The following is a 26,509-nucleotide window of genomic DNA, read 5'->3' as shown; positions in this document are numbered from 1 at the left end:
CGCATGCATATCCGGCCGTGTAGCACATGCGTGCAAGCATGGGCGTTTCCACTTTCCTCTCTTCCATCAAATGGTGAGAACTTCCTAATCCTGCTCCAAGCATTGGCAGTACTGTTGCATCTTCAACGATGGGCGCTGTACGTTACGTCCGTGCTTGGACGCAGGTTAGCCGGCCCTTCCCCATCGACGACTCACAAAGTGTGTCAAAGTCACTAAGTCACAGCGAATTAAAAGCTCTATTGACGGAGCACCTACTGGCAACTGCCAGTGCATCATCAGCTTATATATATTGTCCTACAGAGAGCTGTGGGCTAGCAGTATAGCTACGACGACAAGTAGTTGGCCATGGGGGCTCGTCTTGTGCTATGCCTTGTGGTATGTCTGCCGGTGCTCGCCGCCGGCACCGGCGTCGCCGCTCGGCCGCCGGCGATGTTCGTGTTCGGGTCCTCGATAGTGGACGTCGGCAACAACAACTACCTGCCGGGGCCGGGCGTCCCCAGGGCCAACAGGCCCTACAACGGCATCGACTTCCCGGGCTCCATCCCCACCGGGAGGTTCAGCAACGGCTACAACACCGCCGACTACGTCGGTCGGTACATATGATGTATATATGCATATATACAATTATGAACATGAACTGCATGCTAGATTTTATCGATGCGCTGCAGCGAAGAACATGGGGTTCGCGTTGAGCCCTCCGGCCTACCTGTCGCTGGCACCGGCCTCCTCCTCCGGCCCTCTGGTGCCGACCGCTGTCAGCAATGGCGTCAACTATGCTTCCGGAGGAGCTGGAATCCTCGACTCCACCGTAAGTATTGCATCAATTCATCTTCAGATCGAATGATCGATCAAACTGAAAACTACTCCACCGTAATTAGTAATAACCAATTTACATCCACCGATCGACGCAGAACGCCGGGAACACCATCCCATTGTCGAAGCAGGTGGAGTACTTCGAGGCCACCAAGGCCAAGATGGTCGCCGCGGCGGGCGCCGGCGCGGTGGACGCTCTGCTCTCGAGGTCCATCTTCCTCGTCAACGCCGGCAACAACGACTTCTACGTCTTCGCGGCCGCGGAGCTGGCGCGGAACAGGTCGGCCGCGGACCAGCGGAGGGACGCCGCCGCGCTCTACGCCAGCCTCCTCTCCAACTACTCCGCCGCCGTCACGGTCCGACCATACACACCAACCATTTTCTTTGCTCCAATCTTCTTTTTTTCCTCTCAAAATTAAAGAACCATTAATGAATTTGATTCCCTTATTAATTACGGATGCATATGCAGGAGCTGTACTCGATGGGCGCCAGGAAGTTCGCCGTCATCAACGTGTGGACGCTGGGGTGCGTGCCGGCGGTGCGGGTGCTGAGCCCGGCGGGCGCGTGCTCGGCGCTCCTCAACCAGCTCGCCGCCGGCTTCAACGACGCCCTCGAGTCCCTGCTCGCCGGGCTCGCCCCGAGGCTGCCGGGCCTCGCCTACTCCCTCGCCGACTCCTTCGGCTTCACGCGGGACGCCCTCGCCGAACCGCGGGCGTCGGGGTACACCGACGTCGCCGCCGCGTGCTGCGGGAGCGGGCGGCTCGGCGCGGAGGCCGAGTGCTTCCCCAACGCCACGCTCTGCGCCGACCGCGACCAGCACGTGTTCTGGGACCGCGCGCACCCGTCCCAGCGGGCCGCTTTCCTCGCGGCCCAGGCGTTCTATGACGGGCCGGCCAAGTATACCACTCCCATCAACTTCATGCAACTGGCCCAGTCCAGTTAGTGAAACCATGGATGGATGATGATTATGAGACTTGACAGACAATTGGCAAATGGCAATGTAACTCTTTTGTTGTTTACTGTCTTCATGTCTGTGTTCGAACTTCGAAATCACGTCCGGCCCCACACCATCAGGTCCTCTCCTCAGTACTCACCGCGCCCATCGCCTAATCGACAAAATTAAAGGAAAATCTCGTGATTAAACCCTAGCCGCGAACCAATGGCGGCATGCCGGCGAGCCGTCTCCTCCAGCCTCGTCGGCCCACCGGGGGAATTCCTGCGCGCCGCGGCCGCGGCCGCGATCCCGGCGGCGTCCGCGGCCACGAAGCCGCCGCCGGCGAAGCGGCTCACGCAGAACTCGTCGCCCACGTTCGCCTCCTCAGGGGACCCCTGCCTCGACTTCTTCTTCCACGTGGTCCCCGGTACGCCGGCCGCGACGGTCGCCTCCCTCCTCGCCGACGCGTGGGCCGCCGAGCCCAACACCGCGCTCCGCCTCGCGTGCAACCTCCTCGGCGTGCGCAGCACGGGCAAGTCCGACCGGAGGGGGTTCTACGCCGCCGCGCTCTGGATGCACGAGTGCCACCCGGCCACGCTCGCCCTCAACGCGCCCGCCATCGTGGAGCTCGGCTACCTCAAGGTCCTCCCCGAGATCCTCCACCGCATCGTCCGCGGCGCCGTCTCCGCGAAGAGACCGGGGAAGAAGGTCGAGGCTCGCTTCACCGGCGCCGCGCAGGGGCTGCTCCTCCTAGACACGGAGGAGTGCGCCGCCGCTTTCTAGGAGCTCGAACGGAAGATCGAGAGGAGGTGACGCGCGGAGGCCGCGGCAAGGACCGTCGAGAGGTACAGCCGTGACCCGTACTACCGGTTCCTGCACGACTGCACGTCGGACATGTTCGCCGACCTCCTCGCCAGGGACTTGCAGAAGCTCGCGGACGGCAAGCTCGACGAGATCTCCCTCGCCGGGAAATGGTGCCCGTCTCTGAACTGCCGCTACGACCGCTCCACGCTCCTTAGTGAGGCCATCGCGCGCCGCCTCTTCCCCAAGGGGCCGGCGCCCGATCTCCCCGAGGACATGGCGGACGTGCACTACGTCTACCAGGTCCGCAACCGCCTCCGCAAGGCGCTGGCGCCCCTGCGCCGCGCCCTCCAGCTCCCGGAGAACTTCATCACGGCTCGGGCGTGGGGGGACGTGGTGTACCCGCGCGTCGCCTCCAGGGCGATGAGGAAATACAGGGAACTTTTCTTCAAGCACGACGCCGAGCGCTTCAAGCTCTACCCCGCCGACGTCGAGGCCGGCAAGGCGAAGATCGCGGCGGGCGCCCTGCTCCCGCACGACATCCTCGCTTCCGTCGACGGCGACGGCGTCGCCGACCTGCAGTGGGAGCGCATGGTCGACGATCTGCGGGCGCTCGGCAAGCTCAGCAACTGCTTCGCCATCTGCGACGTGTCGGGCAGCATGTCCGGCCTGCCCATGGACATCTGCGTCGCGCTCGGCCTCCTCATCTCCGAGCTTAGCGACGAGCCGTGGCACCACCCGCTCATCACCTTCAGCGAGCGGGCTGAGATGCACCTGATCACTGGCAAGACCCTAGGGGAGAAGACGAACTGTTGGAATATTTGGGCCTAGCCCATGTAAATCCAAATAATTCCTGTAAAATCTCAAAGGCCCATTAGTGCATAGGTGCATGGCAACAAGTTAGTCCCACCTTGCTAGTGGAGGTGGAGGGAACCTAACTTAAATAGTTGGATGCTCTTCATGCTCTTGCAAGTGTGGGTGAGAGGAAGAAGGAAGAACACGCGCGCGCTCGCTCGCCTCGCCTCGCCGGGCCGGGCCGGGCCGGGCGAAGGGCGCGCGCACGCGACGTGCGCGTGAATGGTCCGTCAAATCCGGGTCCAACCCTTGCGGGCGTGCGGCTTCTTTTTGCCGATCCGGTAAAGAGCCGATTGGCTCTCTCCGGTCTCGGGCGTGCGAAAGAGCCGATTGTTCTTCGGACTCGGGCGAACTGCTACGGCTGTAAAAGAGCCGATCGTTCCCATGATCGACTCTTCAGACTCGGGCAAAAGAGCCGATTGTTTCCTATGAATCGGCTCTCCGGTCTCGAGTAAAGGCTGTAGAAAGCCCGGCGGCTTCCTTCCTTTTGCCACTTTGAATCTGTTACGGATTTCACGCGCGGATTTTTTGGGACTCGCAACCGACTAGGTTTTGGGACGCCAAAACCCTAGCAGTTCTCCTGATAAATACGCGCGGGTGCCGGCACAGATAAAATATAACGTAGAGAAAACCTACAACGCACAATACGCCTCAACCTGCCTGTTACGCCGCCGCGTACGCTACTTCATCCCGTTCGTCGGCGTGCACCGGCGATCGGGAGAGCAGGTCTCCGGAACCTCGTCCTCAGCGATCCTGCACCGGGAGAGGGCGAATAAGGTTTTTGGGAAGCGCTCTGCGCGACTGCTCGAACGCTTCCACATCGGCTCTGCATCCTCGTCGCCACGGCTCGTCTACCTCCTCGTCAGTGGGGCGCGACTCGGCGTCGTCAAGCGCGCGGAGGTGCTGATCATCGCCGTCGGCATCTTTGTCTGGTTATTCCAGTCACGCAAAACACGTACGACTTTTCGTCCCTAACTATGATTTTCATATCGAGTATGATCTGGTTAGGGTTAATATTGCTGCTGCAATATTTCATCTTCTATCATGTTATGAGCATGTTTAGATCTATATATTTTCTGTACACAATTTCCATCGTGGTCATGATTTATCTTCGGATTAATTTAAAACTGAAACTTCTACTTTTTCCAACAATCCAAAAACCTTATTATAGGAATTTCAGTTTCATGGCTGGATTTGTTGATGCTCTGAGGCCCGAGAAGTTCTCTGGCGAGCACTTCAAAAGATGGCAAACGAGAGTGATTCTGTGGCTCTCCGCCATGAACGTGCTGTGGGTGTCTAAGGGCAAACCTGAGGGGATTCTTACCCCTGATCAGGAGAAGGCCTTTACCGAGGCCAACACACTTTTTGTGGGCGCTGTGATCGGTACACTTGTAGATCGTCTACAGGATGTGTACCTACATCACACAGACGCTAAAAAGTTGTGGGACGCCCTGGAAGCCGATTATGGCGGCACAGATGCTGGCGCTGAGCTGTACATCATGGAGCAGTACCATGACTACAAGATGACCGATGGGAAATCTGTAGTCGTGCAGGCTCATGAGATACAGTGCATGGCCAAGGAGCTTGAGCATCTCAAGATCAACCTACCCGACAAGTTTGTGGCTGGTGGCATCATTGCCAAGTTGCCTCCTTCCTGGAGGGATTTTGCCACTACACTCAAACACAAGAGGATGGAGATATCAGTATCTGATCTGATAGCATCTCTTGATGTTGAGGAGAAAGCTCGGGCCAAGGATGGGCGATCTAAGGCTGCTGAGGGCCAGACTAGTGTCAACATGGTGCAAAAGTCTCATGGCAAAGGCAAGGGCAAGGGAAAGAAAACCAAGCCGCAGCCTACAACTACTTTCAAGAAGAAGAAATTTAAGGAAGGTCAAGGCTGTTTTGTGTGTGGATCTACTGATCATTGGGCAAAGAACCGCAAAGGAAGAAATCCTTCACCTAAGCAGAAGACTGTGAACACGGTCACCATGGCTGGAGTGGAAACCAGTGGATATAATTCTATACCTTCGGTTTTTTCAGTGTTTCAATCTACTAGTTGGTGGCTTGATACTGGTGCAAATGTTCATGTGTGTTCTGATGCTACCTTGTTTTCTTCTTACCAGACCGCTCGGGATTCTACCGTGATGATGGGCAATGGGTCGCATGCTACTGTTCATGGTGTTGGCACGGTCGATCTGAAACTTACTTCGGGAAAGATCGTGCAGCTGAAGAACGTGCAGCATGTCCCTACTATCGGCAAGAATCTAGTTAGTGGATCCCTTTTGTGTAGGGATGGTTTTAAAGTAGTGATTGAGTCCAATAAATTTGTCGTGTCTAAGTGTGGACAATTTATCGGTAAAGGCTATGAGTGCGGAGGTCTGTTCCGCTTTTCAGTCTCAGATTACTGCAATAAGTCTGTGAACTTTATTTCAGATGGAATTAATGAGAGCGATGCATCTGTTTGGCACTCGCGTTTATGTCATCTGAATTTTGGCTCTATGTTTCGACTTTCCACCATGAGTTTAATTCCGAATTTTTCCATAGTTAAAGGTTCTAAGTGCCATAGTTGCGTGCAGTCTAAGCAACCTCGAAAACCTCACAAGGTAGCAGAGGAGAGACATTTGGCACCTCTAGAACTCGTCCATTCAGATATCTGTGAGATGAATGGCGTGTTAACAGAAGGTGGAAAAAGATATTTCATGACCTTGATTGACGATGCAGCTAGATTTTGCTATGTGTACTTGCTGAAAACGAAAGATGAGGCTCTTAACTGCTTTAAAATCTATAAGGCTGAAGTAGAAACCCAACTTGAGAAAAAGATCAAACGACTTAGGTCCGATCGAGGAGGTGAATTTTTCTCTAATGATTTTGACTTATTCTGTGCGGAACATGGCATTATTCACGAGAGGACGCCTCCCTATTCACCCGAATCAAACGGGATTGCCGAAAGGAAGAATCGCACGTTGTCTGACTTGGTTAATGCCATGTTAGACACCGCTGGATTATCTAAGGCATGGTGGGGGGAGGCAGTATTGACTGCATGTCATGTCCTGAATAGAGTTCCCATGAAGAATAAGGAAAAGACTCCTTACGAGGAGTGGATTGGGAGAAGATCTTCACTCTCTTACTTGCGCACTTGGGGTTGTTTGGCCAAGGTGAATGTGCCAATCAACAAAAAGCGCAAGTTGGGACCTAAAACTGTGGATTGTGTCTTTTTGGGTTATGCACATCATAGCGTTGCTTATAGATTTCTAGTAGTTAAATCTGAGGTGCCTGATATGCTTGTAAATTCTCTGCTTGAGTCTCGTGATGCAACTTTCTTTGAGAATATTTTTCCTATGAAAGCCACGCATGCTATATGTTCATTACCTCTAAATAAAACAGTGAATACAACTCCTGAATCTGTTGATTTTTCTGAGCATGATGAACACACACTTGAATCAAATCATGAGGAGATTCACAGTGATGCTCTTAGGAGGAGCAAGAGACAAAAGACTGTGAAGTCTTTTGGTGATGATTTCACTGTATATCTCATAGATGATTCTCCCAAAACAATTTCTGAGGCATTCTCATCTCCTGATGCGGATGATTGGAAAGAAGCTGTACGTAGCGAGATGGACTCCATTCTCTCCAATGGAACTTGGGAGCTGGTCGAAAGACCGTACGGTTGCAAACCTGTGGGTTGCAAGTGGGTGTTCAAAAGGAAACTTAAGCCTGATGGTACTATTGATAAGTACAAGGCTCGTCTTGTGGCTAAGGGTTACACCCAGAAAGAAGGCGAAGATTTCTTTGATACTTACTCACCTGTTGCGAGATTGACCACTATTCGTGTTCTACTCTCCCTGGCTGCCTCGCATGGTCTTCTCATCCATCAGATGGATGTTAAGACAGCTTTCCTAAATGGAGAGCTGGAAGAGGAAATCTACATGACACAGCCTGATGGGTTTGTAGTAGAGGGTCATGAGAACAAGGTGTGCAAGTTGTATAAATCTTTGTATGGCCTGAAGCAAGCACCTAAGCAATGGCATGAGAAATTCAACTCGACACTCATATCAGCAGGCTTTAGTGTCAATGAGGCTGATCGATGTGTGTATTACCGCTATGGTGGGGGTCAAGGAGTTATATTGTGTCTGTATGTCGATGACATACTGATCTTTGGCACTAGTCTTGATGTAATCAACGAGGTCAAGATTTTCTTGTGTCAGAACTTTGATATGAAAGATCTTGGTGAAGCTGATGTTATTCTCAACATCAAGCTGATCAAGGGGGAGAATGGGATTACTCTTTCACAATCCCATTATGTGGAGAAAATGTTGAATCGGTTTGGCTATAAGGATAGCAAATCTAGTCCAACTCCCTATGATCCGAGCCTGATCCTTCGAAAGAACAAAAGAATTGGCAGAGACCAATTGAGATATTCACAGATAATTGGCTCACTCATGTATCTTGCGAGTGCAACGAGGCCTGACATCTCTTTTGCTGTTAGCAAGTTGAGCCGGTTTACTAGTAATCCGGGAGATGATCATTGGCGTGCGCTTGAGCGCGTAATGCACTACCTGGTGGGTACTATGGAATACGGGATTCACTATTCCGGTTTTCCTGCAGTACTGGAAGGATACAGTGATGCTAATTGGATATCGGATCTAGATGAGCTGTATGCCACTAGTGGATACGTCTTCACTCTTGGCGGTGCTGCTGTTTCATGGAGATCATGCAAACAGACGATCCTGACGAGATCTACTATGGAGGCAGAACTCACAGCACTAGATACAGCTACAGTGGAAGCCGATTGGCTTCGTGAGCTCTTGATGGACTTACCTATTGTCGAGAAACCATTGCCGGCAATAATGATGAACTGTGATAATCAAACTGTGATTGTCAAGGTAGACAGTTCAAAGGACAATATGAAGTCTTCAAGACATATCAAGAGACGGTTAAAATCAGTCAGGAAAATGAGAAACTCCGGAGTTATCACTGTGGGCTATGTCCACACTGAGAAAAATCTGGCTGATCCGTTTACCAAGGGGCTGTCACGTAATGTGATAGACAATGCATCCAAGGAGATGGGTCTGAGACCTGTATAAGCTATTCCCTAGTGGTAACCCAACCTATGTGATCGGAGATCCCGTGAATTAGGATCTGGGAAGAACAAGCTAGAGGTTAGCATGAGAGTAAAATTTTATACTCACTCGAGAAGGATGCAATACTCTCGATCACTGCATGGCAGGTTGGCGTTGGCCTTAATGTATTCTGTTGGCTTTAATTAGCAAAGACGTTATCCTGCAGAACGTTCTTGAAAGAATACACCTATGTGAGCCCGACTGTTGGACGGTCGCAGTCTGTGAGATTCAGGTGATCTCTATTAAGCTCATGAAGAGACCAGGGAGTACGACCGATATGCTCCAACCGCGAAGTAGTCTACTGGAGGTCAAGTATCAGCTTGACTGTAAGTAAAACTCATTTGCACAAAATTTGCAATTCAAGGCTTAGTCCATTGTTCAAGTTGTGAATGAGTGTAGCTTGCTGTTCTAGATGGAAGTTCAACTTAACAGTCTCCATTGAAACACTGGTATATCAAACAACAGTGGGTTGAGGAAAAATCATAATGAGACTTTGAGATCTGGTGGGGGATTGTTGGAATATTTGGGCCTAGCCCATGTAAATCCAAATAATTCCTGTAAAATCTCAAAGGCCCATTAGTGCATAGGTGCATGGCAACAAGTTAGTCCCACCTTGCTAGTGGAGGTGGAGGGAACCTAACTTAAATAGTTGGATGCTCTTCATGCTCTTGCAAGTGTGGGTGAGAGGAAGAAGGAAGAACACGCGCGCGCTCGCTCGCCTCGCCTCGCCGGGCCGGGCCGGGCCGGGCGAAGGGCGCGCGCACGCGACGTGCGCGTGAATGGTCCGTCAAATCCGGGTCCAACCCTTGCGGGCGTGCGGCTTCTTTTTGCCGATCCGGTAAAGAGCCGATTGGCTCTCTCCGGTCTCGGGCGTGCGAAAGAGCCGATTGTTCTTCGGACTCGGGCGAACTGCTACGGCTGTAAAAGAGCCGATCGTTCCCATGATCGACTCTTCAGACTCGGGCAAAAGAGCCGATTGTTTCCTATGAATCGGCTCTCCGGTCTCGAGTAAAGGCTGTAGAAAGCCCGGCGGCTTCCTTCCTTTTGCCACTTTGAATCTGTTACGGATTTCACGCGCGGATTTTTTGGGACTCGCAACCGACTAGGTTTTGGGACGCCAAAACCCTAGCAGTTCTCCTGATAAATACGCGCGGGTGCCGGCACAGATAAAATATAACGTAGAGAAAACCTACAACGCACAATACGCCTCAACCTGCCTGTTACGCCGCCGCGTACGCTACTTCATCCCGTTCGTCGGCGTGCACCGGCGATCGGGAGAGCAGGTCTCCGGAACCTCGTCCTCAGCGATCCTGCACCGGGAGAGGGCGAATAAGGTTTTTGGGAAGCGCTCTGCGCGACTGCTCGAACGCTTCCACATCGGCTCTGCATCCTCGTCGCCACGGCTCGTCTACCTCCTCGTCAGTGGGGCGCGACTCGGCGTCGTCAAGCGCGCGGAGGTGCTGATCATCGCCGTCGGCATCTTTGTCTGGTTATTCCAGTCACGCAAAACACGTACGACTTTTCGTCCCTAACTATGATTTTCATATCGAGTATGATCTGGTTAGGGTTAATATTGCTGCTGCAATATTTCATCTTCTATCATGTTATGAGCATGTTTAGATCTATATATTTTCTGTACACAATTTTCATCGTGGTCATGATTTATCTTCGGATTAATTTAAAACTGAAACTTCTACTTTTTCCAACACGAACTTCATCCGTTAGATGCGCTGGGACATGAACACCGACTTCCAGGCGGTGTTCGACAAACTCCTCTGTGTCGCGGTCGCCGGCAACCTGCCCCCGGAGCGGATGGTGAGGAAACTGTTCGTGTTCAGCGACATGGAATTCGACGAGGCGTCACGAGGAAGTTCACGGAGGCCGGGTATGGCCCGGTGGTGCCGGAAATAGTGCTCTGGAACCTGAGGGACTCCATGTCCGTGCCGGTGACCGGCGGGGAGAAAGGGGTTGCGCTGGTGAGCGGCTTCTCGAAGAACATGGTGAAGCTGTTACTTGACAACGTTGGGATGATATCACCGAGAGCCATAATGGAGAAGGCCATCTCCGGGCCGGAGTACCAGAAGCTCATCGTCTTTGACCGATCGGGTAAATTAGGTTCGCTCTCTGCTTCAGACACGCCCTGTTTCTAAGAACTTGCTGCATCTTCACTGAAATCCGTAGTTTTTGTTTTTTAAAATGCATTCCACTGATTTTGGTGCCTTTGGTGCGAAAAAATAAGACGGTTTCGAAATGTATATGAAATCTTATCATTCTAATTCATTCATTTAGTGCTGCAACTTTGCTCTGTTTTGTCTCATATTCATCGCACTCCTGAAAATAGGAAAACTTAGTAGAGTTGATGATGGCGAGATTAATGTCACGGCATGGGCGTTGGCGACTCCATATATAATTTCCATATGAAATGCCAAGATCAAATATTTTTGATTGATGCATATCGAGTACAAAGAATGAATGAATGAATCAATTGCGCGCCCTTTGCCTACATATACATTACCCTGCAAGCGAACCAGAAGTCACAATGTCAACGCCGGCGCCCCACCGGCGGCGGCGACGGCGGCCAAGGCCTCCCGCCAGTTGATGAGGATGTCCGTGGCGGCGTAGTGCGTGATCGCGCCGACGAGCACGAGCACATGGAAGATCTGGTGGCTGTGGCCGACGCAGTCGAACTTGCCCGGCCTCCACCTCTCCGGCACCCGGCTGACGTAGAACCCGGCGCCCGCCGCGTAGACGAGCCCCATGACGAGCTCGAGCGCCAGGGCGAGGTGGCACTCGCGGTGCCCCCAGTGGAGCGCCAGCGCGTGCAGCGCCGGCAGCGCCCCCGACAGCGCCATGCACACGAACAGGCCGGCGCGGAGGTGGCGGAGGCGCGGCGAGGACCGCGCCGGAGACAGCATGAGCCCCACCACGAGCAGGCCCAGCGCGGTGATCAGGGACAGGTAGGAGAGCTGCGTGCGGGCGTCGCCGAGGAAGGCGTAGTAGACCGGCGGGAAGAAGGAGGCGACGATCATGACGGCGATCCCCGCGTAGTCGAGCTGCCAGAAGAGGCGGGTGAAGCGCCGCGAGTGGCACGCCAGCAGGTGCGCTGCCGCGCTCACCGCCAGGCACGTCATCGCGCCCGCCAGGAACACCGTCCGCGGCCACCTCGGCACCGCCTGGCCGAGGCCGCTGCTCCCGCTCGCCAGCACGGCCGAGAAGTCCGTGCTCGCCACCAAGCTCTGGAATAAAAAATAAAAAACATCATCAGGTTGGTTAGCATCAACAATTACACATCTTTTTTTAAAAAAAAACCACTACAGCTACACAACTAGTAAGCTGTTAACCATGGCGATTACTGAAGAAATTTTGCAGCTTTAAAGACCACTGAAACAAATCTGGAATTTTGTTGGCAGCATGCGTGATTTTTTTTAAAAAAATGCTGCGTCACTCGATCGATCTCGCCATGTGCAACAAACGACACGGATTTTTAATGAGACAAAAGGCCTGCAGGTTGGTGCCTGAAGACCCGGGACGCGATGATTGCGTTTTCAGTTAGCTGGCCGGAAGCTGAAAGTCTCAACGGAACAGCTCGATGAATGCAGTTAGGTAAGTGGGGATTGATCGATCGATTAGGAAACAGTCGTCCAGCTAGAGGAGACTAACGCACAGTGCAACCGTTTTCCTGCCAGATTGTTGTTCCTGATGATGACATAGATAATGATGTAATCTAGGACCTCACATTCAGGCTCGTGGTACCTAACCGTTATCAGGCATTGCCATGAGCTGTGCCTGGGATTGAGTCTCACCAGGCCCCAACAGATGGCTGGCCATCAGCATGCAACAACAACCTGACCTCTTTTCTGGATTCGTGGAGCGTGGTGGACAACTGGGCGTGGCCTGGCCCTCTGTTTGGCGCCTAGTCTAGTCTCTGTGTCGACAGCTCATGGGATGCGATCTGGGCCTCGCGGTCCAGCGCTTTGTGATTACACTCTCTTTTTTTTTTCTAGCTGTATGCTACACCACTAGTCCTATTTTTTATAAATATATTATATGTTCTCTGTGTGATACTATACTATGGTTGCCGGAGAAGCGGTGGAGTGGATGCAGTTGTGGGCGCATGGAGATTCTGCTGGGTTAGTGGCGCCGAGCTAGCTGCCAATGATTTGCACAGCTGGGGGGTATCTGTTCTTGGCTGCTTTCTCATCGGGGAGCTAATATTACGCTATGGTTTGTGAAAAAGTCTTAAGTCGGAGACGGAAAAGAAAGTTTGAAGGTTTCGTTGCGTTGCTTACCGAGTTGCCGCTGCGGGTCTCCCACGACGCGTTGGCCGACGTCAGCACGAACGTCACGATGCTGGGGGCGGCGCGGGCGGCGGCGGCTGCCACCCTCCCCGTCTCCTTGGCGACGGCGAGGTAGAGGAACAGGAAGAAGCCGCCGAGGTGGCTGCAAGCGCACATCCGCAATGCGGCGGGGTCAGATCAGAAAGCGGAGTAGATGAGAGGAGGCGCCTCGGCCGGCGCGACGACGGCCGGCCGGGCGAGAAGGGGTGGCGGCGCCGCGGGGGCGGGTGTCTGGTGTGCTCACCTCCAGACGTTGAGGGTCTCGTTGTGCCACGCGAAGACGCTGCGCAGCGCGTCGCGGATGGACCATTCGCAGCGGTAGTGCGCGTGGATGTACTCGTTGTCGCGCAGGTAGTCCGGCAGCTCCTCGAACCGCACCAGCCGCGGCAGCCGCCCCTTGCCCCCCTCCTCCCGCGACGAGAGCACCACGCCGGTGGCCGCGTGCACGCAGCAGCCCCCGCCGTGCCGCTCCTCCCGCGCGCTCGTCGTCATCGTCACCGTCTCCGTCTCCGTCGCCATCTCGCCTCCTCCTCCTCCCCCCGCGCGCGCGCGAACCGTGACCCTGGCGTGCGTGGGAGACGGCGCGCACGGAGGCCGGACAGGGGAACTCGTGTCTCTTTGTCTTTGGGCTTGCGGCCGAGCCGCGCACGCCGGGCGGGCTTTTGTAGAGTAGAGGGAGCGAGGGGCTCTGGGCAGCGCGCCGTTACCACTCGGATTCCGAGAGCCCCCGGGCGGTCCGGTTCCGTCTCGGCAACCCGCGAGGCGCACCCCCTGCGGCCGGCGCCGTCTCGAACTCGCTCACGCTGGCGCCGGGAGGCATCCGTCACGGGCACGTTTATACCAGCATCTTGGTCGCTCCCGCGGCCGTGGCGTGGGCGGGCGGCGAGGGCGGGTGGGGAGGTTGGCCGAGTTGGCGCGACGGGCGGCCGGGCGGCTGCGGCTCGGGGCGCGGGTGGGGCCTGTGGCGGCTTCGTTGCCGCCTGTGGCATGGCGGCCACGCGGGAGGCTCGCGTGTTCTAGACGGGCAGGGTTGGGCCGGGTCGCGGTTTGACCGTGGACTCGCGCCGCTGACGTGGCGGATGACACTGGCATCAGAAAGCGGTCGGGGATGGATCCATCCATGGCGCCTGGAGCGGAGCGGAGAGGGTGTTGGTGTTGGACACGAAAACGACCTCGGGTTGACTCGTGTTTGGGCTTGCATTGAATTCGACGGGGTTCAAACTCGAGAGGGGTTTGCGAGCGAAGTTTCCGCGGGTCGCGGACTTCGGGTTGGAGGTGGGCGTTGCACGGTTCGGCGGGCCGCTGCCCAACGGAAGACGTGGAGGGAGGGCGCGTCGCACGGCACGGGGGACGGTGACCGGCCCGCACCCGTGCATGTGAACGAGGGGTCTCGAGAGGGTCGTGGCGAGTGGCGACCAGCATGGCGTTCGCCGCGGCGCCCACGTGGATGGGGATGATGATGGCGACGAGGAACCGGGCACGAGTTTGTTGTTGACGCGGGATCGAGTGGGCGGCGGGCCCGGCACGCGCGACGAGCGAGCGAACATCTCGGCGTGCACCGGCCCGTGCCGTGGCGTGCTCCGCTCGCGGACGCGGAGCACGCGTCCAGCGCGGGGTACCGAACTTCTTTCTGGCTGGGCTGGTAAGTCGTTTTAAACATTATTTAGAAATAATATGCCATCTGCTGAGTTTGAATACTTTGCTATGCTTTACAAGTATACAACAACAAAGAATATTAGCCAACATTTATGTTCTAATGATCCTGCCAGTGTCTAAGATTGTGACAGGGAGTACGATTTCTTTGTTCCATCATGGGAATTAATAATGCACGTTTGGAGTATCCGCTTGTTACGTGTGTTTCTAGGAGGTACTGTGGGTCACCCTTTGAGAGAGGGAGAGAGAAGAAATGCAAGTCGACTAAGACCTGAAGAAATCACATCGATCGTGTGGCTGAAATTGACGCGGTCTATCTTGATACATGATGGTGAGAAGGATGCTTAGAGTGTGATTGGTTTGCTTCTCTGCTGAGCCTGGCTCGTTCCTGAGAACCAGGCTCCCGCTGGCCCGGCCGAGTTCGCACGTGAGCCTTTTGTTTGGATGACAGCATGCATGTGGCCTGGTCCGATTGAGCCGTTGTTTGTTTGCCCGCCTTGCAACACGCACATTTATAAATGGTCTACATACGTGTGGATATGCTTCTTGCGTATTTTTCCAATACCTCGTGGTTGCTATATGATGAAGATATCATCAAGGTGAATATGCACGAGCCATTTGAGTCAAGTTGCATGTCATCATCAACTTGGACTCCGGTTCGGATTCAGCACACCAAGCTGGATAGAATCGGCAACATCTCCCACATACAACATCGAAACGAGGCGTTCTTTGATGCGTTGGAAAGCTAACCACATAAGCTTTCTTTTGGTTCCACTCCTAGCTCTAGAAGGTTAGTGGATCATCCTGTGTGACCACGACAAGTTGCTGCGTCACCAATTTTACACCTTAACGGCCTTTGTATCGTATTAGGCCTTAAGCCCATGTTGTGAACCTAGCTTTATCCTTCTTGGTATAAACTCGGTATCCACCGTCATATTAGGATTGTGTTTTGTTTTAGTTCTAGTTTTCCAACGAAAAACAAACATACTGTGACGTCGAGTCCTTTTGCTATGAATCAGGACTCTCGTTCTTGTTCTACACCACTATGACAATTAGTCTTTTTGTGTTTAGAGCTTGAATTCCATATTTATCTTTGCTTCATACATATCTACAATTTTAGATTGCGTGTTTATTCTTTCTTAGTTGTGTTCTTTGATTCGTTTTCAGGGAAAAGTCTTCTTGGCGAGATCAATCGAGTTGTACTTGGTTGATAACCAATGGAGCAGTGGTGTAACGGTTGCAGGGGTTCGAATCACGTCTGATTAGAAGCCCGAATCGCTAACGTCGAGACTCCACTGATCGAAATTACCATATCTATCGGAAGATGGGACCATCGGAAGATGGGACCAGTACTGTATCACTATGTATACCGGTTTCTAGTTTTAGCGTTGGGACTGCCCAAAGTGATCGAGGTGGTTAGAGAACAAAAGGAGTTGGATTGTTAACGTTCAGAAGCAATAAAAATAATTTAGCGCTCATTTCCTTTCCTTCTTCTCGAACCTCTTCTTTTCTTCCCTCTTCCCTCTCCCTCCAGCTCTTTCCTTGAGGTGGAGCTGCAGCGGGTAGGGGGGCTTGAGCCCACTTGCCCCATGCTAGATCCACCCTGCACCGAATCGGAGGACAACTTGGTGAAATAAAATCAGAATTTTTAGTATGACAGTGCATCCGGTGTCAAATGAGTCGTTAGAGAGACGTACTAATGGTGGGAAAGATCTAGTGACGCTGAGAAAACAGTGGTAAGTTGAGATTACGTGTGACGTTGACACTATATACACAGGAGAATGATGCAGATCAGCCACGAGGAAGAAGAGACAAAATCAGCTGATTCGATGCATATCCTATGGCTGGCAAGGATCGACTAAACTCTCAGGTTGATTCTATGGATGATTGTCCTCCATAATGTCCCTACCTCGTCAGTGCTGTCTTAAATTAAATTTGGTGTTCTTTTTCTATATACAGTGTGATCAGCGTGACGCAGAGGGATTTTATCACTGAATTAAATCAGATTTCTATATACAGTGTACGCCACTTATATTGAATAATCCTCTCCATGCAATTCAAATATTTTAACCAGTTTATTACAGAGCAAGCTGCACCAGTTGAGTCTCACAGTCTCTCAGATACACGGAGTCCATGTACGCTTGATCGAGTTCATCTGTTCATGCTTTCAACGTTGGTGACGACGCTGCCACGCAGGTACCCCTCGTACAGCTTCTTGAGCCCATCCCGCAGCTCCACCTTGGGCTCCCACCCCATCGCCCTCATCTTGGAGCTATCCAGCAGCCGCCTCATCACGCCGTCCGGCCGGCTCGTGTCCCAGACGATCCGCCCCTGGTACCCCACCACCTCCCTCACCATCTCCGCGAGCTCGCGCACCGTCACCTCGCGCCCGCTCCCGACATTGATGTGCTCGGCGCCCGAGTACCTGTCCATCAGCAGCACGATGGTGTCCGCGGCGTCGTCGGCGTGCGTGAACTCGCGCAGCTGGAGGCCAGAGCCCCAGACGGCGACCTCGGGGGCGCCGGCGGCCTTGGCGCGGTGGAAGCGGCGGATGAGCGCCGGGATGACGTGGGAGCTCTCCGACGGGAACGGCTCTCGCGGGCCGTACAGGTTGTTGGGCGCCGCCACGATGGCGTCCATGCCGAGCTCGGCGCGGTAGGCCTGGCACATCTTGATGCCCACGATCTTGGGGATGGCATACCTGCACGCAATTCCTCCCGTGTTAATGTCCTACCTCTGCTCATGCTTGCAGCCGTGCACACTTGCAGGGGCTGTCACGTACGCACCACTCGTTCCCCGGCGCCGGCGGGCCGGCGAGGAGCGTGGACTCCGGGATCGGCTGGGGGGCGTCCACGGGGTAGACGGCGGAGGTGGCGAGGAAGAGCAGCTTGCGCACGGTGCCGCAGAGGCGGGCGGCAGCGAGGACGTTCGTGGTGATGCGGAGGTTCTCGGTCATGAAGTCGACCGGCGCGGCCGAGCTGGCGTGCAGGCCGCCCACCTTGCCCGCGGCGAGGATCACGTAGCGGATCCGCTCGGCGTCGAAGAACTTGCGCACCGCGGCCTCGCAGGTGAGGTCCAGCTCCGCGCGGGAGCGGCCGACGACGTTGGTGAAGCCCAGCGCGGTCAGGCGCCGGTGCACGGCGGAGCCCAGCATGCCTTTGTGGCCAGCGAGGAAGACTTTGGCGGACTTGTCGGCGAGGAACGATGACGAGCCATCGTTGCCAGTGGCAGCATGTGGAGCCTCGTGGGAAGGCATTCTGAATTCTTCGCGCTTGAAAGCTGAGATGTATCAGTGCATGTGTTCGGCCGTGCCGTGGCTTGGCCTTAAATAGGGGACAGAGTCTTCTTTGCAGCTACGCAGAGGGACTCGTATTTCCTAACACATAAGCCTAGTGGTAAGTAGCCCCAAGGATCAGTAAAATTCTCCAGACTGGAGAGGAAGCGTTTTCTATAGGAATGGATGTCTAAAACTCTAGTTCTCTAGATTTTGGAAGCAGCCAATTTTTTTTTACTAATTGCAAGGTTAAAAACCCACTCACAATAACATGAGCACGTGCGTAGACCGTTGAACCACCTATGTGTGCACGTGCTATTTCTTTCTAAAATATCCCTTCATTTTAAATTATAGATTGTTTTAGCTTTTCAATATATACATATATTTTGATATATATATATATGCTATGTTTTATTATATATCTAGAAAAGCACCGGTGGTTTCTAGAATTGACACGTTTGTTTTTTGTTGCCGCACATGTCGGGCTCCGCAAAAATAGTCTCGTTGTCTTACCGCTGATGGTGCATAACATAATATGCACCAATTCAAATATTACTGGTTCAAATTTTCCGGACACATTCTTTCTTTTAAAAAAGAATTCTGGACACACTGACATGATTCGTTGTCGGAATGTGACTTTGATTAGTAATAACTTTTATGTAATACCCCTCCATTCTAAATTTTTTAAGTTTAGACCTTGTGAGGCTGGTTGAGACTAAAGGTCGAAATTGTCATTTACTTACACGCTACCCGTGTCGGGTGACATATGAATGGTGTTTCTGATAGTTTACGGCTCAAAATATCCATGATAAAGAAAAAACTCAAAAAGTGCTTCTCTCTCTATCGTACAACATATAGTACTCCCTATATTACAAATTATTAGTTGCTTTGGTATTTCTAGATATATAGTTTTTGTTGTATACATCTAGATATACATTATAGCATAGTAAAATTTATATACGTAGAAAAGTTAAAATAACTAATAATTTAGCATGAAAATTTAGGATGGAGGAAGTAACATTTAGTTCTACCATAAATCAAATCTGAACACGTGTACTTTTTTAAGAAACATACTACCTCAACACATATCAATAAAAGAGCTTGCGTCGCATCGAAAAGCACCCATACCATTTCTGATTTTCTTCAAAATACTGTTATGTCACCACAAGTACGTGGTACCGCAAGTGAGCGATTGTGAACCGTTCGAGGTGCGAGTGTGATCCGATCTAGGGCTAGAAATGCCTTGACCTTTCCACGCGAATAGGGTTGACGTGGATGTTCATCAAATGTGCATCCGCATGACGTGACTGGGCCATCGTCAGCACTGCTGCAGCCACAACCGCAGGGTGCATAATTGTTGCCGACCAATGAAGATGTCGCTTTCATTGTCTCCACCTCGGCTATTTGAGTAGTCGTGATAGTAGTTAGAGGAGGAGGTAGCACATGATGTTTCCACTGTACTAGAAGAACAAAAAAACACATGTTGGCGAGGCGGTGGTAAAGCCGGAATTATGTCGAGGCTTGTGGGGACAAAGTCGAGGAATTGGGATGAGGATGTCCATGGTGGCGGATGGCGGTCAGAAGAGGGCGTTGGCGCTTGACTTCTGCTTGCAGTTGAGGACAATGGTATGGTTGGACCATATGTAAGTGGTGATTACAGAGTTGGCATGAGGCCGACATGGTAGGAGGTGGCTAGCAAAAGCGCGGTGTGAACTTCTTGTGATAGTTGGAGGTCTTGTGTGTCATTTTCATCGGCTTCAATGAGGCGACTGTGACACTCAGGTAATTAGCTTGGTCACACCTTAGAGTTTGGGTAGGCTTTTATGACCAAAGTATGGCAAATGTATGCTTTATGCATGTAATGTTATGGAAGAAGGGATGTTTATGTAATTAATATTAACTAAAGGTCCTTTTATGCAAATTGGATGGAGATGAGGGGAAAAGTTTAAAAGTATAAGGGTTATTTTGCAAAAAGTGATATCAGTGGTTAAATTTCAAAAATATGTATGAAATTACCATAGGGTATATGTGTAAAAGTAATTTTACTTAAGGATTTACACAAAATATGAAATTATTACTAAGTCTAGTTTATTTCCAAAACTATTGCTCAAATGTAGATGAACCTTAAAGAGAAGTTGTAGAGTTTGAAAAACCATGCACTTTTGCTTTTTGGACCATCTCCATTTGAGCATTGGTTTAAAAGTTGCAAGCCCTTTTCAGTAAGGCCCCTGCCTTTCTCTGAAATTACAGATCAGTCCACAAATCAGTTCATCCCCTTCTTCCTCCCTGCGCTCTGCTCTGCCTCCCCTGATCTTCTGCCGCCGGCGTAATGCGCCGCCCCTGGTTCACCGCCGGCCATCTCCTGTGCCCCCCGGTCCACGCGTCGCCCCTCTGCTCGGCCACCGCTCCACCCCCCCCTTGCTGGCGTCTTGACCCCGCGCCACGGCGCCTGCGGTACTGCCGCACCGCCACGGGTTTCCCTGCCGCCGCCGCACCTCCGAGATTCTTCTCCCCCGTAGCAATTCCCCGATAAGGCTCTGCTCGTCCGTGTTCCCCCTCCTCTCCTCTCAATTTGTCTATAAAAGGAGTCGCCCGGGGCACCTCGCGCGCGTACAGAGCCCGCCGCTCCTCTATTGTCGCCGCCGTGAGCTCGGGTCACCGTGGAACTCCCTCCTCCGTTCTTTTCCTCCCCAAATCGACCGCACCGTGAGCTTCCCCGTGCCTTACAGAACCTCCCCAGCCAGCCCTCTCCCTCCTTCGTTCGCCGGAATTACCCCGCCGCCGTGCGCCTCCGGCCGCCGGCCCGGCCCTCCGTGGGCAGCCCGATTCCGGCCACCCCGAGCCTCCCCAAAACCGTCCACAGGTAGCGCAGGACCTCCTCATACTCCCCCTCTCTTTTCCCCTCACCGCCGGCGACATCCCCGGCCGGAATTTGGCCGGACATGTGCCTCCTCCCCGCCGGCCATAGCCCCTGGACTTGATTGCTTTGATTGTTTTTCTTCCAGGGGGTTATCTGCTAAATGTGAGGACTAGGTTGTAAAGGGTATTTGTTATTTCATGTGAGAGTCTTCCCTGTCTTGTAAAATTCATAACAAATCACAGAGAAATCTAAAAATAGCAAAACTAGTTTTGTTAGAAAGTAGATTTCAAACTCTATGACTTTTGTTAATAGAGTTTAGTTTGAAACGAAATATTTCTACCTGTGTTTTAAATTTAAAGTTAAGGGGTAAAATACACTCCATCTTGTTATTTCATGTTCTTTTATTTTTCTTAGAGTATAGTATGAATGTTTAGTGGTTTCTAGTTAACTTGTGTAAAGTTGCAAACTCAGACTTGTTTTAAATTTAACTTCTTTTATTTGAACTCTCAAATTTAAAATATTAAATAAACCTATTATATAACCTCTTCTAAATTAACACTACTGTTAGTCTCTAATGTGATATTTTATAATTAATTCCTATAATCTTTTATTTAAAAGTTTTTAATCCAAATTTTAATTCATTTCAAATTTAATTTAAATGTTTTAATTCTTATTACAATAAATTCTACCATAAATAGTATTTCAAATCCAAACCCTCTTTATTTATGCATGTTTGTGTGTTAATTGAATGAGTTATAATATTTGAAATGTGAATTCCCAAATTTAAATTTCACCTTGTTAACTTATTGCATTTCATATAGAATCAACGACACTCGACGACGGAGATTACGAACTGATCTTAGGACAAGACCAAGGCTTTCCAGAAGATCCTGCACAAGTCGTCGAAGGACTAACTGAAGTTCCGAACCCGAGTTCGGAAATCTCTGACTCTCCTGCCCCTACCCCCACTGCAGAAGGCAAGCCCCGGACATATCCCATTACTTTAATTACACTGCAATCTATGCTTATCTATATTATATCTTGCATTAAGTCTAGGAGTTGAAGTGAAACCCTAAATGCATGAACCCTAGGGGTCCAATGTATTGAACCCGAGTCCTTAACGACTAAATGCTTCGCTAATAGGACCGGTAGAAGTCGAGTGATTTCCTGTCACTCGCGCGATATAGGAGTTACATGTTTACATTTCCGCAGTCACTATAAGGATGACGGACAGGGTCATGTGCTGTACCATGACCTGGAAGTTTACCCTGTCTGTTTCGATGAAAAGTTTTAAGGCCGAAATGTTTGGTAGTGGTGGCTAAGCGGTTGAACAGTACTAGCCACATGCCGTGAAATGGTGTAAAGCGGTAAGCCTAGTAACCGATCGGCCCGGCAAGTGGGTATATTCCCACCACTCGATCTATTTGGTTCTTTTCACGCACCGACCTGTGGGAGTACGTTCTGCATGGCAGACAGGAATACGGGTTTTGTAGTCGCGCTACAGACGTATGTCCTGCACGAGTGATGTGCGTACGGTCCTGCAAGTCGCGTGTGGTGGCCTGCCCACGAGTCGGAATGAAAGGTAAACGGTTGCTTCGGAAAGCCCTGCCGGTAATCCCAAGCGTGTGTGTTAGGTTTACCTTGCAAGGTTAAATTCGATTCGAATCGTCCGCCTCTCACGAAGCTTGAGATTGCTTATCACTTCTGCCACATTGAGTAAGAAGGGTAACTGTTAAAGAGATAATCTTGGTGAATGATAATCTCTACCTTGCTTGCTTAGTATAGGTGCTTACCTAGAATGGCTAATCAAGTTAGAATCTGACAGCTAAAACTTGAAAATAGTTCATATTCTTTGTTACTTTTCAGCTGAAAATAAACCCAGAACCTTTACAGAGCCTTCATAAGTCTAATTATGGGCTAAGTATACCCAACCCCGGGTAAGCCTTGCTGAGTATTAGAATACTCAGCCTTGCCTATAATTGTTTCAGGTATATCCTACGAGAACCCCACGGACAACCTTGGGTGGCCAACGTCCGTTCCGTTTGGCTGGTCCGTGGAATGGGACCCGTCCCCGGCTGGCACTGACCCTTCGGAGTGACACCAGGCTCTGGGCTAGGCTTGGTGTTTGCCTTCGCGACGTCTGTAGTCGCGCAAAACTTTTTCTTCCGCTGTAAGTTGAACAAGCTGTTATGCTTGTCAGTTGAACATAGTTATGTATGAGTTTACTTGTCTTTGAAACTCGGTTGTAATAATGTTGTATGGTTGTAAATTAAAAAGTTGATGAGCTATTCTGTGATGTGAACTCGCCTTCGTGCGAGATAAACCTACTTCGATCCTGCTGAACCGTGGTTGTATCGGGCGGAGACCCGACAGACCAAAGGATTGTTCCGTTTGAAGTGCGTTAAGCTGATTGCAGTTGGTGCGGCGGTCAATAACGCACTTGAGCCGGAATAATTCAAGCGGTTCTGCCACAGCGACTGGGTCACCATGAGACTCGGTGCTCACGCTCGGATCTTGGAGACGAGGTTGGTGTCATGTCCCAAATGTTCTAAGCATGATTAACATTTAAACCACACCATCATAAGCATCATTAAAGCATAACATAGCATCATGTGCATGTGTTGTGCATGAGTTTATTAAATTCCTTGTTTTGTTTGTGTGTTGGTTGTGAAGTAAGTTTAATTTTTGCTTTACAACTGTGCCTGCAAATAATATATTTAAATACTATGCATAAAATTATGAATTTAAAGTATTTTTTCTCAATTTTGTGTCAACTAACCCGAGTCATAAAATTCTTGGAAGGATTAAAAATTGTCAATTTGTTTATTTTTCTGTGATTAATATAGAACAAAATTTTGAGTGATTATTGTTGCAGTGTGTTCTTGATGATTTTATCATGCACCTGTTAAATTTTGGTGATTTTTGGAGCTCGGGAAGCTTTAGTTTGTGAATTTTGAATCTCAACTGACGTCTTCACTCCTTTCTCCTTCCCCGAGCCCATTCGTCAGTGGCACCCTCCCCTTCTCCTGCTGGAGCTTGCGTCCTGGTTGGCCACCATGGACCACGTCTCCATGCCGGCAACCACCCGTTGGCCACCGTGGCTCAGGCCCGCGCGAAAAGCAACCCTTGCCCCTCGCCCTCGCCCCATTTTAAGCCCGAAAGCCGGCCACCGGTCGAAACCCTAGCCTTTTTCTCCAATGCCGCCGCCTCCTCCTCTTCTTCCCCAACTCTGGCCACCGTCGATTCACCCCTCTGGTGAGCTTCCCTCCGATTCCTTGAGGCTACAGCCTCCCCTCACCCTCCTTGACCCATTCCCACCCTAACCCCCTCCTTTCCCTCGCCGTGCAGGGCTCTCGCCGGAGCTCCGCTTCTTCTCCGTCGTCAGTGTCGCTGCAGCCTCATCACCCCTGCTTCCCCACCTCCTCCTCGTCGGGGTGAGTCTCGCCACCCCTGGGGACACGCCGTGCGCCTGCCCCGCCTCGGTCCTCCACGGCCGTTTCCCCTGCCGGCCGTTGCGCCGTGCGCGTCACGAGCGCGTGCTTGCGCATGATGGCCACAGCCCCAGATCCGCCCTGACCCGGACCCGGCCGGGCTTGGTTGACCCCCGGGCCCACCTGTCGGCGCCTGGGGGTGGTTGTAGCTAGATAGATCTAAGTGTTGTTTTTAGTGTGTTTTGCTTGGCTATGATCTTGTAAAAGTCATAAGAAATTATGTAGATCTGAGTAAAATATGAAATTTATTTTGTTATAGATTTGGTGGTTTGCTTGTTGCTTATACAGAAAATTAGTTATGTTTTGTGTTTGTAAAAATGATTTAAATATTTGGTAATTTCTCTGATGATCTAAAAATACCAAACTTAACTTTGTTAGATTCCTGATGAAAAGATATATCTAGTGGTAAAATTTGTTTGGATGGAACCCAAATGTTTATTAGGGTTTTAACTTTATTTCATGTTTGCAACTTGAAATTTTTTATTACATAACTTTTAACTGAAAAATGCCAAAATGGTAAATCCACTTGTGTTATCTTCTTTTCTCTGTGTAGTGCTTATGGTAATTTTTCTGGAAAGCGTTTGAATTTATTTGCTTATCTTTTAAGATTTAACTTGTTTAGAGTAGCTGAAAATTATCATACTAAGAAATAATTCTATAAAATTACTTTTGCTGCAAATTCAACACTCATGAATTTGTGTTTATGCCCTCTGTATGCTCAATTTATTTTATAATTTATGCTTGCTGTATAAATTTCTTGTTGATAGTTCTTGCTTAAAGTTTTATTGCTTTAGTGCATGAGGATGCTTGGTTGTTTAATGTTAGTGCTTGTAATTGCGTATCATTGCATGATGTGCCATTCACTCTTCATTGCATATCATTTCATGTAAACATGGCATTATACTAACATTCTAGTGACCGAAATGTCAGAAAGCGATCCCGTTGAGTCCACCGACACCGTTGAGCCCGAACCCGGTGTTGAGTACGTAGTTTCGGAAGAAAATTAAGGCAAGCAGCTAAGCATGAATTTCTTACCCAACTAAATTGGTTTAAATTTAGTTATCTCACTTGAGTATTTATGGTTATGGATTTATATCTATTTATTGCATCATTGTACCGACTTTTCATGCATTTACCTTCCTTGATTTGTTATTCCTTATCCATGTCACATGTTAGCTAGTTAGATAAATAACTTGACTAGTTGTTTAGCTATGCTTAAAGTATTTTTATAACTTGAAAGGAAAGAATGGATTAGAGTCACACTACATTCACTTGGAAATCCTTGATCACACTTGTACGACTTTAGCTTATGTTGGAATAGTGGTTTGTGGTTCGAGCGGAATGGTAGGACCTAGAGAAAGAAGTTTCGGAGGCATAGTCCGCTTGGATTGATTAAGGACCGTCCGTGGATGACCTCGGTTTTGAGCAACTTAACGTGCTACCACATATCCAATTATGGTAAGGATGAGCCTATTCCCTCCTTTGTCTTGGTCATTGAGGTCTGATCCTATATGTGGCCATAGGGCTATGTAGAGAGACTTATGGGTGTTCCCGGTGGATCCAGGTGACTGTCCGCGTAAGGTAGGTGTACCCTCAATGGCCAAGGCTTGTAGGGAACGGTAGATGCGAGTACCCCCTCATCCAACGTGATCGGTTGGGTGAGCCGCATGGTCCTTACGTCATGTGGGTAAAGAAATAAAACTTTGCAAGGCTATTAATCAATTTGAATTGCCGCGCTCTCAGTTCTTAGCAAGCCCAGTATATCTAATGAATTCTTCGGAGAAGTTTCGGTTATGTTGGAAATGGTTCATAGCACCTTTATGATCACTTATTTGTTCTTCTCATAGCAACTAAAATTTATGTTGTGTGTTGGGCAAGATTAACTGAATTTGATTAGAGAGCTAGATGTTAGTTTAGAGAGCTCACGCTCATGCAATAAATATTTAACCATAAAGCCTCACCTTTGTTGAGCCCCCTTGCATAATCCTTGTCGATTTATTCGTGTAAGTCTTGTGAATACCTTTGTACTCATATTGCTTTTGAAACTAAATTGCAGGTAAGCCGGAAGTTGTGTTCGGCCACTTCTACCCCACCAAACCCGGTATGGGGGAGGAGTAGGTTGTTGTGGCTGCAATGGTGCCCTTGAGCAAGATGCCATTGCTTTGTTGCACTTTTATCATTTTATCCGCTGCGTAATTTATCTTTTGTGAGAGCATGTTGAAATGCTAAACTTTAATTTCATGTCTCTTTTATGTTATTCGTGAGCCAAAGGTTTGTAATTGAAGCTTGAACTAATTTTATTCCATGTTTTAAACCCTATGTATTGAACTTGTAATATTTAATGTTGAACTCATGTAATGACTGAAATTGC

At 50.4% G+C, this 26,509-nt stretch overlaps 3 protein-coding genes and 1 pseudogene across 3 annotated transcripts; 2 read left to right on the top strand and 2 right to left on the bottom strand.

Moving 5' to 3' along the window:
* Positions 1 to 275: 275 nt before the first annotated feature.
* LOC112888655 (GDSL esterase/lipase At5g55050-like) lies at positions 276 to 1,837 on the top strand. The gene is made up of 4 exons (XM_025954929.1): positions 276 to 589; positions 669 to 808; positions 912 to 1,169; positions 1,283 to 1,837. The coding sequence occupies exons 1-4, from the start codon at positions 346 to 348 to the stop codon at positions 1,754 to 1,756; spliced, it is 1,116 nt and encodes a 371-aa protein (XP_025810714.1). The 5' UTR covers positions 276 to 345; the 3' UTR covers positions 1,757 to 1,837.
* A 106-nt stretch (positions 1,838 to 1,943) lies between these two features.
* On the top strand, positions 1,944 to 10,673 carry LOC112889135 (annotated as a pseudogene).
* A 244-nt stretch (positions 10,674 to 10,917) lies between these two features.
* On the bottom strand, positions 10,918 to 13,812 carry LOC112889616 (heptahelical transmembrane protein ADIPOR2-like). The gene is made up of 3 exons (XM_025956341.1): positions 13,105 to 13,812; positions 12,813 to 12,963; positions 10,918 to 11,759 (listed from the first exon to the last, which is right to left on the bottom strand). Exons 1-3 carry the CDS (start codon positions 13,377 to 13,379, stop codon positions 11,058 to 11,060), a joined length of 1,128 nt encoding a protein of 375 aa, XP_025812126.1. The 5' UTR covers positions 13,380 to 13,812; the 3' UTR covers positions 10,918 to 11,057.
* A 2,733-nt stretch (positions 13,813 to 16,545) lies between these two features.
* LOC112889732 (putative GDP-L-fucose synthase 2) lies at positions 16,546 to 17,796 on the bottom strand. Its single transcript, XM_025956495.1, has 2 exons — positions 17,300 to 17,796; positions 16,546 to 17,214 (listed from the first exon to the last, which is right to left on the bottom strand). Exons 1-2 carry the CDS (start codon positions 17,767 to 17,769, stop codon positions 16,665 to 16,667), a joined length of 1,020 nt encoding a protein of 339 aa, XP_025812280.1. The 5' UTR covers positions 17,770 to 17,796; the 3' UTR covers positions 16,546 to 16,664.
* Positions 17,797 to 26,509: the final 8,713 nt, after the last annotated feature.

The sequence above is a fragment of the Panicum hallii genome, chromosome 4 (genome assembly GCF_002211085.1).
Source record: "Panicum hallii strain FIL2 chromosome 4, PHallii_v3.1, whole genome shotgun sequence".
Taxonomy (NCBI): Eukaryota; Viridiplantae; Streptophyta; class Magnoliopsida; order Poales; family Poaceae; genus Panicum; species Panicum hallii.
This window is presented reverse-complemented; position numbering and strand designations above follow the sequence as displayed.